The 15357-nt window shown below is 31.7% G+C and overlaps 1 protein-coding gene across 1 annotated transcript; it reads right to left on the bottom strand.

The window, feature by feature from the left end:
• Positions 1 to 5937: 5937 nt before the first annotated feature.
• Positions 5938 to 6963, bottom strand: LOC21400013 (zinc finger protein 10). Its single transcript, XM_010090295.1, has one exon. It carries the CDS (start codon positions 6961 to 6963, stop codon positions 5938 to 5940), a length of 1026 nt encoding a protein of 341 aa, XP_010088597.1.
• Between the last annotated feature and the right edge of the window lie 8394 nt (positions 6964 to 15357).

Below are 15357 nucleotides of genomic sequence, written 5' to 3'. Positions count from 1 at the left end.
ATTAAATATATTATATTATACTTTAATATAATATAATTGTTATTTTTAATTATTTTAGTTATTATTTTAATAATATTATTATTTTCTATATCATAATTATAGAATATATTATATAATAATAGTTTTTTATTATATTAAATATAATAATAAATATATATTATATTGTAATTATATATATTATATTATAGTGTAATATAATATTGTCATAATTTTTAACTATCCACGGCAATTCATCCTCATAATTTACCAAACGCTATTACATTGATTTTGGAACTAGTACAACTATTATAATTATAGTTGACCAAACACTCAGCTACTTTTTGTAACAGCTGTTTTTTCTTTCAGCACAGCTAAAAGCAATTTAGATCTTTTTAGAAGAGATAGCTGCATGCGCTTGACTCACATATGGATTTTATTGCCCAATGCATATCAATGTCCATAAATTTATTCCTTTATTTGACATTTAAAACTATGTGGTTTAACTTTACTAATCACTTTTTGTACTCTTGTTTTTTTCACAGTTTTGATAAATTATATATGATAGGATTACTATCATATATTGTTATAATTTCTAATTTTCTCTTGAAACTATGTTCTTATTCTGCCGGCCTTCCTTTCTGAATTTGAAGCAATAAGTAAGGCAATATATTTTCTGTCATTGTTACTTGTAACAAACAATTAGTGAAGTCATTGTTTTTATCCTCCTATAAGTCGCTGTAAGCACAGCTAGTAAATCTTTGCCTTGTTGTGTTATTTTCCAAATTTCCAGCCAATTATTCGATGGAAAGCTACGATGCATAGAAGGTTAAACAATTGTATATTAAACTGATCTCTCTTTTCTCTTAACAAAAGTTAAAAAACCGTTTATTGTTAATCTAGCTAATTAATTTTTATTGCTACATGTGGATGCTAAATATTTAGCAGTGATGTTTTTCATAAAGAAAAAAATGTAATTACATGCTACCCCTTTTATGAGTGAAATTATTTCACTGGAGGAAAAGTCCGTGTGGGTGTGTCGTTGACACAACCGGAAAGTGGTGTTTTTAGGCTTGAACAAGGGTTATTTCAAATTTAACCCTAAATGGCTAGAAGAATATGGTTGTCACACTTTCGGCCTTATAAAATAAAATGCCACAAAGCTTATCGGAGTGGCAATTTTGGTATTTACTTTGATGAAACCTGGTTTTAAACATGTGTAGATCACGTGACCCATTTGTTAAAGTCAATATAAGAGGGCAATGATGATGCAAGGATTATGAGCAAAGTAGGCAGCCATACTTGTGGTCAAAGCGAGGAAACATTTGCATTTTTTATTTTTTATTTTTTATTTTTGTAAAAAATACCTTTTATCAAAATTCTAAAATATATTAACATGTTTCAAGTTACTATATTTTTCTTTGTAAGCAGTTATGTGACATATATGTGTTTAAAAAATTAAAAAATTGGCGTTTTCATTGAAGTAAGTATCAAAGTTGTAACTTTTTAATAAGTTCGAGGTCAGTTTTATGTCATTCAAAATTATAAGAGCTAAAATGAGGCAATCCTATTTTTCAGAGCTAAATTTAAATAATCTTAAGGCAACCGCTTGAGTAATCTTAAGGAAAAAAGCACACAAGTATGCCCCTTGTAAAAGTCACAATTTATTTCTGCCCTCCAAATAATGACTCTTTCAATACTATCCCTCAAATGACAACAACATGTGTTACTAAAATTACGAGGGTAATCTTCATAAATATTCTTTTAAAGTGCATGAGTCAGGATTTTTACCATTTATTTTTTATTTATAACCTTTTTAGTCAAATAATTACACTAACAAAAGAGTATTTATTAAGACTAAAGGGTACAAATCCAGACCCATATACTCTTAAGGATAAATTATGTAATTTTCTCAAATTACGACCATTGATAAAAAATGTTATCTACAATATTACCTTTGGTGATCTACCATATGTCGGTAGAAGACAGTTGTTGGTCACAGAAAGTAATCTGGTAGATTATTTTAATAATTGGACAAATTTTTATTTTTAAAAAAGTCGATCATCTCAACTTCATGTCAAGAGAGTAATATGATAGATTATTTTATGTAAACTACATGATTATTTTTATTTTCAAATAAAAACCAAAACTATTCGAATGTCTTCGCTCTCTAAAGAAAAAAAGTAATCTAGTGGTTTCTTTATTTTTTTTTGGTAATCTACCATATTACTTATTTTAATTATTATCAACAGTAAAAAATCGACGGCTAGCTTGCCGGTTATCGGCGTTGTAGACTAGCTTCTGAGGGCATCTGGTAGATTACCAGACATAATCTCATAGATTACCTTCTTGATTGGAAATATAATTTCGGTAAATTGTGTATTGCTGAGCGTTGATTGGACTGAGATCGTCTGTCCATTTTCTTTGTCCTAAACTTTGTCTCCTCCTATAACTTTTTGACGCATCATCTCAATAAAAAATTAAAAATAAAACTCTCTAACTGCGTTAAACTCCCTAAATCTCCATGCATGAACTATTCGATCATTAACCCCAACTCTGGTCTTCTTCTCATCATCCATTTCTACCTTTATCGATGACGGTGACGGTGACGGTGAATATCGATGGGTCAACCCCTTTTGTGCATCTCGTCTGTCTTTGTAAGTTTGATATTCATTCAATTCATGGAAAATCTTGTTGGAAGCAAATTGCAAAACAGTACATGAAAGTCAATATTGATCCTTGTTCCAAGATTGCTTGATAAAAGCAAAAAGCTTGTGGGTTATAGCTTCTGGCTTTATGGGCAATAAGTTTTTTCCTTCTTATCCTTTTTTTTTATGCTTTACTGTTAACGAAGGCTGGTCATGCGTCATGCTTATATATATATATATAAATATATATATATATATATATATATTAAGTTTACCCAAATTTCAGCAGCAAGCAAAAAAAAAAAAAAAAAAAAAGAAAAAAACCAAATTTGAGCAACCAAAAAAAAAGTACACCAAAACATGTTCAATATATTGTTTTGGTTGTATGGTACAAGGGTAAAAACTGTTCTGACCGATTCCACTGAAAAAACCGACTAAAACTACCTAAATATTAATTGAACCGAGTTAAAACAAAGCAACAGGTGAACTGAATGGAACCGAACCGGTTCTGGTCGGTTTGATTTTGGTTTGGAGTTTGTTCCGTTCGGTTAGAACCGAACCGATCGAACCTCAGTCATGAGGCTGAAAAGTTACACGCAAACAGTTAGCTTAAAAAGAAAAGCAAATGAAAATAAGACAACTAGGCTATACACGTTGCATCGTTAAAATAACCCGCTCGGGTTAGAAAACATTTTCCAAACCAAAACGAAAATGTAAAGATTGCCTTAAAATTTCTTAACGGGAAGTCACGAGCACGAATTTACTATAAATTAAATTTCGTCCCACATGCTATAAATGCTTTAAGCTAACGAGTTTTTACTCTACTTGAGTACTATAGAATGTATCTAAAGTTTGTGTCTATATCTTATATATGTATATATGCATGTGTTTGTATATATATGCAAATGTGAAGTGAGCTCGTGAGGAACTTCGTTCCATGCAAATATACCCCTTAGCTGTCAAACAACCATAAATAATTGTACTCCCCCATGAACAACTAACTCAATGACTCAGGAAAATATTCTTCAAAATCCTAATTCGTTAAAAATAAGATTTGGAATATTTATCATAATTCCTATTCAAAGAAATCGCCTGCAAGCTCATGAACATATATATATATATATATGTATATGTATGTATGTATACACGGAGAATATGGAGAATATGTGATATCCAATCAATTTTCTCAATTCTATATTGACTTTCCTTTGAAAGAAGAGAGAAAAGACATCTGATGCCCATGTGCACCACTGCCAATGCCTCCCAAAACTTCAAATAGACCTTTCTGTACACTCTCAGACCTATCCAACTCATGGCCTCGAACAAGACAAACCCCAACCAATTACCATTAAACCGTCTTTACACAAATCTGGTACTTAGTAGAAGCCACAGCAAACGATCTCACTTTCCATAAAGATCAAGTTCTTATGTGTATATTATTATACAATATGTAAAACCAATATTTATTTTTTATTTTTTCCTTCAATCTATGCATCGTAGAAAACAAAGTCCCACACCCACGAGCCTAATGGAATCACTCTAATCATTTAATAGGAAACAATCTCACTTTCATAACCCTTTAATGGAATACTCTTGTTCGGTATGACTTAAATTCCTTCTGAGACTTTTAGCCACTTTTTCTTAATTCTCTCAGTTTCCCTGCAAATCCCATTTAAGTCAGGAAGAAGTTCCATCGAATGACATAAAAAGGAAAGAAAAAAACGACCCGGAATGATCGCCTTGTCTCCTGTATGCCTAGGGTTTTGGGTTCATAGGTAGAGACTAGAGTAATATTTAAAGAAAGTTATTACTGTATACTTATGGTTTACAAATACGTATATAGGGTTTGTTGCTGATCGATGGTTATAACTAAATAATGCAAACACTAGAAATTTAAAAACAAACACAAGATGGTTTGATTTTATAGAGCCTAAAGGGGATCGTGATGCAATAATATTCTCTTATGATTAAAAAAAAAGTGATATGACAAAAAAATGGCAAATTCTTAATTAGAGTGATTCCATGTAGTTGGTGGGCTTTTTGGAAGGATTAAGAAGAGAAAAGGAGAGAGAGAGAAAAAAGTGAGAGTTAACACAAGCAAATGGACGTATTCGGAAGGCATATTGAAAGTGCAACAGATCTGATGGCGATGATAATAATACAAGAGAAAAGGGAATCGATGTTGGGATGTATGTGACTTTATATATGTGTGTATATATTTTTATATATATGGCTTTGAGAGGCTCGTAATCCGGTGTTTTGTGGGTTAGTTTAGTTGTTTATCTGATGGAATGTCAGTGAGGTACTGAATGGGAAAAAGTGCGCTCACGGTATTCCATGCAGTTTTTAGTCAGTTTCTTCACTCCTTAAACCCCACAGTTATACCTTAATCTAATTACCTATAAACTTCCAATCTCTCTCTCTCTCTCTCTCTCTCCCTCTCCTCTAAGTGAGAGAAAAGAAATAGAAAGCATCTCTGTCTCTCTCTCTTCCCCAAAAACCGAGATATTCCATCTTAAACTATAAATTCTGAATATGCATTTGTCTATACATGAGTTGATTATATGTAGATCAGGCTGGCCAAAAGTATTACTGTTAGGTTTAACACTGCATGCCAACCAACGACACTAGTGCAACTCTGTGCAGTTTGAAAAACAAGAAATGAAAACAGATTTAGTTAATCATTTTGGCGACAACTTGTTAATCGAAAAATTCAGTAGATTTTTTCACTTTACCCTAAATTAAGATGGATATATTACATATATATACATATATATATATATATATTTAGATACACACATATCGCTGTTTACTCATTAAGGTACTAGCTAGAATAAATTTCCCCTATTAAAGTGCTGCAAATTATGAGAATAGTACACTAGTGGAAGATTAATGAGTTGGCTTAGGGATTATCATAAAAAATTTTCTCCATTTTCTCTCAAACATGGAAACAATCGTCGCGCATCAACAAGTGCAATGCTTTTCTATATTTCTTGTATATATGTACAGCTATAAACAAAATATATCGAAATCACAAGAAGAAATATATATTCTACATGAAAAAAAAAAATGAACTTTCACGCTTTTAATTTTTTGGTACCAAATTGTATATCGTTATTGTTACAATATTCAAACTTTAGATCATAAACAGGAAACTTTTAGCTATAAAACCATATATAATTAAAGTGAAGCAAAAAAAGGTGAACTTGAAAAGTACGAAAAGCCAAACAACAGAAATGAACAAAAGGTACAAGTCATATATATGTATGTCCATATATCAGATCAGTCAGAACTCCCGGGGGTTCCAAAAGGTCTAGTACTTTACCTTATAAGGTCGGTCGCCAAGCCTGAGCTCAAGATCTAAGTCTTCTTCGGAACAATCTTGGCTGAGTTCAAATGCTAATTCCGTTGACCGCGGAACATCATCGTCATCGTCATGTGATTCGACTAATCTAGGAGAAGTTTGTAATGATGAATCGGTAATTCTTCTTTTCTTGCAACTCATAGTAGTCTCTTCTTCTTCACCAGTACCTGACAAAGTTGGACAAGAATGGCAGACTACCAAATTTAAACTCACTGACAAATCGGTCTTCACATGATAGTCTCCCTTAGCCCTACATGATCCTGCAGATTCCACATGAGTTATTGTTGAAATCTTATGTCCTCCAATATGATTTTTCTGATTACTAATATTGTTATGGTTATATCTGTCAGTTCTAGCCAAGTTTGACCAGGATTGAGAGGAAGGACTAATTATTATATTTGAACTCTTCTTATTGTTTTCTTGTAGAAGAGGAGAAGAAGAAGAAGAAGAAGAAGAATTAAAAGGAGGGATCAGGACTTGCTTGTCATGACAACTCTGTTTACAAGGAGGCGGAGGTGCAATAAAATTCGCGGTGGCGGGATCATGATCGGAATTAGGGTTAGGGCTATAGACCAAGGCACAAACTTGAGATGGGTATTGGGGTTGACCGAAGGATGTGATTAAAGGAATACTATTCTGAACAGGAATATTATTATTGTGAAGATGATTTTGATGGAGGATTTCACGGTGGAGATCCGGCGGAGACTGCTTTAGTCTAGCTCTATCTCTCCTGTGGACGTTCATGTGACCTCCAAGAGCTTGAGCCGACCGGAATTCTCTTCTACAAAAGCTACAAGAATAAGATCTCGGAGGCCATATACACCCTCCGAGAGGACCCGATGCATCTTCTGCGAAAGCTTGTTCTTCCCACGAATCATCATACGACGACGCTTTGTTCGGAACATGAGGATCATGAGAAGTACTGATCAGACCGCGCTTTCGCTTCGCCCACACCCAGTGCCGAGCTTCTTCCATTGTACTATGTAGTACTCAGAAAGAGAATTAGGAAAAAGAAGAATATATATATATATATATGTAATATATCTAACTTGGAGAGTATATATATATTGTGTACTTATAAGGCTACATGGGTTTAATTTTGTGAAGGTAGAAAGAGCAAGAGGGTGAGAGATTGCTTGAAGGAAATGTTTGAATGGTGAAGTGGTGGGTACTCTACCTTTAGGTTTCAATTTGTGTCTTAGAGCAGCTACTCTTTTGGGGTTTTGTGTTTGGCTTCCAACACATTCCGTCAGTGACTGAATTAACGGGCACTATGAACTTTTATTAAACACAATATATATATATATATATATATATACACGCACAAATAAGTATATACATTTATAAATATAATTATATTAATTATATATTGTGTATCTTTCTTCCGAGGGGGGAACCAAAGGGTTTATAAAATATGTGGGACCTGATAATGAGTCTATTTGTTAGATGAAGAATGTGGTTGCCAGACAACAGTCTGACTGAAATCTCCTAGGAGAGCTAAGAAGAATTGGAAAATAATTATGTTTCAATAATTATTCAACGTTTGTGTGTGCTTATTAGATGTAATCTCATCATGTCACAAAAGTATACGTATGATAGTACATGTTTTCTTATGACCACTATATGGTAACTCTTTTAATTTTTTAGCTGTTCTTGTTGGTTTTCTCCTGTAACTAATTTCCGCTACAGGGTACTATAATTATAGACGTAATTGTAGTTAGCTTTTTATAAAGAGGCCGGAAGAATTTGCAATAAAGAGCTTCACGTAAATGATCAAAGTTATTACTAAGATAACCAGATATTCAAATCACCTGTCTAATTTTGGTGTCTAAAATGATATTCTGTTTAATCATATATATATACATCATTGGCATAGGAATTTCAAAGAATATACGTGTGACATATTGCATTTTGAATATTTTTAGAAGTTAGTCTGATTGGTACAGGAAAATACTGTAGCGAATGCCAACTTGTAATTGGGTCTGCGTGTTTGACGCTAATTGTTCTCTCTATCAGTTTATTCAATGTATGACGTCATGAATTCACACTATTATAATATTCTTTGAATTCCAGTTGATGATTTTTTTTTCTTACACACACACATATATATCTTTCTCCTTTTTATTTTATTTCTTCTTTAATTTGAACTATCAAATCTAGATATTACTCATCATCATAAAACTATATATATATATATATATATTAGAATATAAAAACTATTGTTGTCGTACCTCTTAAAAATTTAAGCTTTTTAGATAGATTGGTAAATTAACATGATACCAGAGAGGAAAATTCTAAGTTTAAACCCCTGTAATTGCACTTTTAATTTTATTTCTATTTAAATTGTTATCATGTGTTGGGTCTTTAGTATATCTTGAGCTTAAATATTCACGTGTTGAGCTTTCTAATTAATTATCTATTGTCCATTGTCCAGCCTACACGTAAGGAAGAATGTTAAAATATAAAAACTATTATTGGCACACCTCTTAAAAGCTTAAGTTTTTGAGGTTTTGGAATGAATTAGTAAACTAACAAATATATATATATATATATATTTACTCTCTGTATAGTACAACCAAAGTTTCAGCTAGCATTGAAAAGGGCTTCGGAAGCCCTCCATTACTTTCTTACGGAGAAAGGAACAAAATTATAATATCACTAAATAAGAAGGAAGCATTCAAAGAACTTCATAATTGTAGCCAAAAATGGTGGGCACAGGGCATACAGACCTCTCATTATTTTCCGACTTTTGGGGCCGGAGCAGATGAGATGCGTTTGTTTTCATTTACCAAAATTAAGTAAGCTAAATTGGAATTAAATCATCCATTATTTTCAACGCGATCTCAGTATTTTGATTTTCTTTTCAAGAAGGTGGGCCATCTGATGTACATAACACGTACATATACGTATGTGTTATCTGTGTATACATATTTATATTATATATATGTGTATATATGATCAATCCAAAATCTCACACATGAAAGACAATAAATTATTGGAAAATCTTTCTTTGGAAGCATGTCTTTTGAAGCGAGTACTATTACATTCAACGGTATATATGGTAACAAATTGTATCCGAAACAACGACTAATGACGATTGATATTGAATAATACTTTATTGTACTCTTGAGCGTAATTAGCACAAAGAGAAATGCTAATATCATTCTTAATTTTTTATCACTCTATTTGTCACTATTTACATTCACTGTTTGATACATAGACTCCACTAACATAATATATTATTATTTGAACATAAAATAATTAAATGAGATAGTGGAGTTCACGTGGCAAACAATGAATGTGAAGAGGACAAAAACAGTAATGCTAGCATTTCTCTTAGTATAAAACAGTATAGTAATAGCAATTTTATTCTATGTCTTGTGTAATTAGTATAAAAAAGGTACGATAACAATCGTATGGTAACAATTGATGTTGTCAACATTAACTAGAAATGTTTATCTTATGTAAGGTAGTACTACACGGATGGGATAATCAAATTTATTTAATAATATGAGTGATTCATTCATTATTTGGAAGGTGATGCAACTAGTCTTAAGGGAAGTGTCTTCACTCCCTAAAAAAAAAAAAAAAAGTCTTTGGGGGAAGTGCAGAAATGTATATGTGCGTGGACCCTAAAAGATTCTAATTGGACTGTAGCTTTTATACTGATCTATTTAACTATTTACAATATTTTCTGATAAAAAGAGCCATTCAAAGCATTTATCAAATATCATATAGCATATATATAGCATTCCTGTGAATAGCAGAGAATCAAATATAACATTACAAATTAATTCTTTTAAAGTAAAAAATAATAATAATCTACTTATTAGTGAGCGGGAGCTTTTTGAACCCCCTACCAATAATATATGGAAACATTACAAATTAATTCTCGAAGAGGATGAACCCAACAAGCGGATTCATCATGTTTCCTTTAATTTCACTTCAATAATAACATGACACGGTAATTAAAATGTCATGTTAATTAGAAATATTGTTTCATATCAATTAAAAAATTATGTAGGTAAAATAGCTTAAGTGACATGAGATAATATTATTATAGAACACAAAAGTAGATAGGCAATAAGGTTATATGAGCCTGATCTTTATAAAGCCCTAGATACCAATGATCAAATATGCTTTAATAGAAAATCTTCTTCTGTCATAAAAAGAAACAATAAACCATAAAATAGGCCAGCTTATAAAATTTGGATCAAAGTCTAATATTTCGGTTGATTATGTAATGTAAAAACTACACACCATTACAAATTTTTGAGGTGAGAGTTAATCTTAGCAAGGTTTACTCTATCTCCTTTTCCCTGCTAAGGGTTCCTTTTCTTTTTGGTGTAGGTGGGCAGCGGCTTGTGATTCTCTCACGTTAGAGGCCTGTTTTCTTTCTAAATCTGTTTTGCTTCACCGACAGTGATGCGGCTTCTTCGCCCATTTTCAGCGGTAGTCGGCTTGGTATTGGAGTTTTCATCATTGTTATTTAGGTTTTACTTGTTTAATTATTTTAAGTTTTGTATTTGTCAAATAAAAACAATTTTATTTTCACCGTTTTAGTGTGTATTTATTATTTTACTGACTTTCTATTGTGATAATAGAGGTGGTCTCCACACCTTTTGGGTACACACTTTGTTCTTTAGTATGGAGTCTATTTGGTGGAGTTTGTGCTACATTGCATTGTTGTTGCTCTCAATATCAAAAGTTTCTATCAATTGTAGAGTTCTAATCAAAAGGAGATTTATGTGCCAATTTTCAGACCTGCAACATACATTTTACCTATTAAGCGTTATTTGGTTGTACTCCCTTGTACCAATAAAATTTCCCTTTAGACAAAAGGCAAGTTATAGACTATTATAGAATTAGTAATTTGTAATCGAATTAATTGTCTACAAATTTTATACTTGTTTTGACATTTTTTATGGGCATTGAATATGATATTGTAATGAGCAGATTACATTAATTAATTTCTTTGTTTCAGTTTTGTTTAATAACTAATTTGTATAATAATTCAATAACAATCAATGGGCAGATTTAACTTCAAATCAAATCGCCACTATTTGTCCTTCATTTGGAATTATCTCCTCAACGTATCCTGGTTAGTGACATTAATTTTAAATGATCAGAGGGAGTAGCTTGAATTAGGGGCAGCGAAAACATCCTAATAAGGTATTGGAATGCAATTCCGATCTTTATTCCGTACCAAAATCTTTACACTAAAATTAATAAAATAAGGAAAACGAAGTTACAAATTTTTTTTTTTTTTTTTAAAACAACCCAAAATTTGAAGCACACAAAAGCAAAGAGAATTAAAAGCTAGATTATGATCAAGAAAAACACTAACATTAAACCCAGAAGTTAAAAGAAAAACCACCAAATGTTTTACTTTCTTAGTCAAACTTGTTAATCTAGAAACAATTTGGGGAGAAAAGATGCTAGGGTTTTTCTCATTCACTTTCGTTAATTAATAACATCAGAAAATAAGGTTTATATAGACTTGCAAAATAAATCAAAAGACTATTCTACTCTTACTAAAGATAAAGGAAAAAAAAAAAAAACCTAATTTAACAAAACTAAGAAATGTGTTAATAAAATCTCTTAATAGTAAAACCATAAAAGGAAAAACCTGAAAAGAAAAAAAGAGTTGCATGATCCACCTGATCTTCAAATAGAAAGTTCCGATCGACCAAGTTAATATTTAGACTTCCCTAGCATACTATGACCAATGAAACTGTTGTACAAATCTGGAGACCATCAGGAGTCTAAGATCAAGTGCACCACCTGAGTCGAAAGCTTATTTGCCAGATTATTAAGCAAACAGGTTAACCACATATGAAGAATCATTATTCAAAACATTAGATTATTCCAGTTGAAATTATTATTACTGTTGCAATTAAGTATGTCTCGAATTGCAAATAAATCATAAGATATTTCAGCTGAAGGTGTACGACTAGTTGACTTCAAGACTGCAGTTTGGAGACTAATGGTGACGTGGCACTAACAGCTAGCATTTTAAAGGTTGGCTCTAGTTTGTAATATAAGACCAGTTTGTTAAGTAGTTTACAGGATAAAAAAAGGAAAACCACTTTTGTAATAGACTTTGAGAGTGAAGATTTGAGAGAGAAATTCTTGAGAATTTTTGGATTTGTAATTTGGGGCTCTGGAGCGTTTGTTTCTTAGGAAATTTGGTGATAAACTGAGACACTGTTTCTGTAAATGTTCCTGAGTGATCTTTGTAAAGTCTGTGATTCTGGTGTATACTTGTTGACTAACTAGTGGATTGAGCTAGGGAAGACATCCCTGCCTTAAATTAAGATCCGTAAGGTCCGAACCAAGTAAATTACTTGTCTCTTTCTTTGTTTGTCTTTTGATTTCTGGTTTGCTATTTTGTGCGGTTCTTTAGCTTTTGTTTTCGTGTTCTTGGTGCAGATTCTAGGATAACTTTCTACAATTACATTTCGTTTCTGTTAGTTTTGTTGACTTTTTAATCATGTCATTGTAATATGTATGTGGCAAAAAGCTATAAGGGTATTTCTGTTAAATCCCCATGATCCTGCGAGGGCTGTGGAAATATATTACAAATTATAAACCTTGTGCGTGTTTCGACATAAAAATTAATACGATTGTATATAAAAAAGTAGTTATACCTTTGTATAAACAACAAATTAGTTTGAAAAACTACAAGAGCAAGTTGTCAATAGGATAGAAAGAATAGTATAATTAATGGACGGAATCACATGTATGTATAATTGTTGTATCATGCATGCTTGACCAAATTATTCAGTGAGTACCCAATACCTCCAAAGGATTAGACAAAAAAGATGAATTAATAGACATCTTGGTGTCCCTATAGCTATTCTTTACTTGGAAATAAATATTTTAAAGATTATTTAAGACTCCCACCTTCTATTAAATACACAACTAAGATTGTCCTGTCCTTCAAGATTCTACTAAGAATGTATTTCATTCCGGTTTTCCTCTTTATTAGTAATTATATCGTTATTTAAGTAATATATAGTAATAATTGTTGGTACCGGTTTAGTATTTTTACCAAATTCGTTGTTAAATTTGTTGCAACAAATACAAGAAACACGTGAAATAGTAAAAAGACATAAGCAATTTGATATCGCAGTTCGGTAACCACCTACTCTGTAGGGTCACGCCTAAACAATGTTACAATTCAATAAGTAAACAATGTTACAACTTAAATGGACTTAATCACCCTAAGACTGCCTCTCTAAGTATAACACCTATGAACTTGCAACTACCAAATGGACTTGCTCAGCGAGCTCCTCTCGACTTCAAAACTGCACGGCGATCTCCCTTCGGCTGGCAGTGCACTCTCTCCCTGAAGCTTCAAATTCTTCTCTCGAAGGACATTGGTTGAACTCCCTTCAAAACTTCAAACCGTCTTCTCTCGAAAACTACAAATTCTTCTCTTGAAGAACGCGAAAAATAAATGCTCACCAAATGATGTGACTCACTAGAATTCTGAGACTCAAAAGTCGTGCAGAAAATAAGCTAGAAACTTTAATTAAATAATAGCTAATCACAACAGCTATCAAAATGTCTTTAATGCAAGCCGCTATACTCAACTTGTTGCAACAATTTTTACAACACTGCTGTCAAAATTGATTTGAAAATCAATAATGCTAATGCTTATAATCTTCCCATATAAGACCACACGAACTTGGACGTATTCCGACTGAAACATGGGTGATTTGCCCAGCCGAGCAAAATCTCAATTACAAATCAAAACTTACCGAAAAGGACCAAAAGTTGACCAAATCATATTTCTTCAAAGTGGAAACTTCCCAAACGATATATTCTACAGCAAATTAACTTATAAAATAAATATTCTGCAGCAAATCAAAGATCTTATCAATTTTCAACTTTCCAAAAACATCAAAAGTTAACTTTCTCCAAATCAAATCAAGTTAATTGATTCTAAACACTTTCTAAATAAACTTTCCCAAAACATATCAATAACTGCCATTCAAACTTTAATCAGATGAATCGCCAACACATGCCCAAAATAATGCCAACACCAAAAATTAATCCAATTGAAAATTCCCAACAATAATTAAGGCCTCTCGGATTCTAATGTAAAACGAAAAAGAAATTTTGGTTTATACGTTTATTGTTCAAGATAGACGCTAACTCATATAAGTACAAAACTATATTTATATATATGGATATATATGAACGGGGTTTTCAATGATTAAGTTCGCATTGTGTTTATCCGTCAAATATAAAAATTTGATGAAGGACGTGATATAATAATAATCTAATTTCATTAATTATTGTAAATTTTTTTTGTCAACTATAATTTTTTACAACCGTTAGATTAAGATCTTATATGGTTAAAATAATGATACCTATTGATGAGTAAGCATTATAATAACCATTAAAACAACACTCATATATGTGTAGGCATGAATTTTTGATGTAATAAACGCACAAAATACGTGTGTACGAATAAATATACACATACCGTTTATTTATTTTTTTATTTGAATGGAGAGAAATAACTTATCTCAACAAATTCTTTTATTATTATTGTTTATAATATATATTAATATAATTCGTCATTTTTAGATGTGAAATGACAGTGATTAATAGAGTGGAAAAGAATATGCATGGTATGATTTGAAGCCCACCCTATAATTACAGTATTATTATCTTAACAAAAAAAAAAACAATATTATTGTCCTAGAAGCTATACGATGACTTAGCATATTCTGAATTTAATAATTTGAAAAGTGATAGGATAATTTATCTTTCTGGCTTCTTCCTAAAAAGTCTGTGGAAATTATTCGTCATGTAGTACTTTTCCGAGGACTGTCGGTAAGGTCATTTTATTTTGGGGAAAATTTATTGGCTTTTTAAACAAAATAAAGACAAGATTAGGTGCAGCAGGTGCCTTTCTAAAATACTAATAATTAAAAAAAAGAGATTACTTTAGAAGCACATGTATTTTCGATATAATTATTCTCAATAATAGGTATTATGTATGTATGGTATGGTCGCAAATAAATTACAATTAGATAATCCGCCATAAACTGTGCGTTCTTTGCTTCTGCTTCCTTTTTTTTTTTTATTGAAAAATATACCAAACGCAATAAATAGAATATTAAGAAATTTTTATGTGGTTTGATAAAAATCTACATTTATAAAGACAAGCTCAGATATTGAATAACAATTCACAAACTAAGCACAGTTACAATCACCAATAGACTTAAGCAATTTAAAGACTTCCACTCGTAATTATCGCGTAGGTCTTGAAATAATTAGCATGATCTATTCAACGAGCACCACACATCTTTAATTTCTGCACAATTAAACTCGCTTCAATTCATAGATTAT

The sequence above is a fragment of the Morus notabilis genome, unplaced genomic scaffold (genome assembly GCF_000414095.1).
Source record: "Morus notabilis unplaced genomic scaffold, ASM41409v2 Scaffold177, whole genome shotgun sequence".
Taxonomy (NCBI): domain Eukaryota; kingdom Viridiplantae; phylum Streptophyta; class Magnoliopsida; order Rosales; family Moraceae; genus Morus; species Morus notabilis.
The sequence above is the reverse complement of the archived record's forward strand: the minus strand, read 5'-3'. Positions and strand labels throughout refer to the sequence as shown.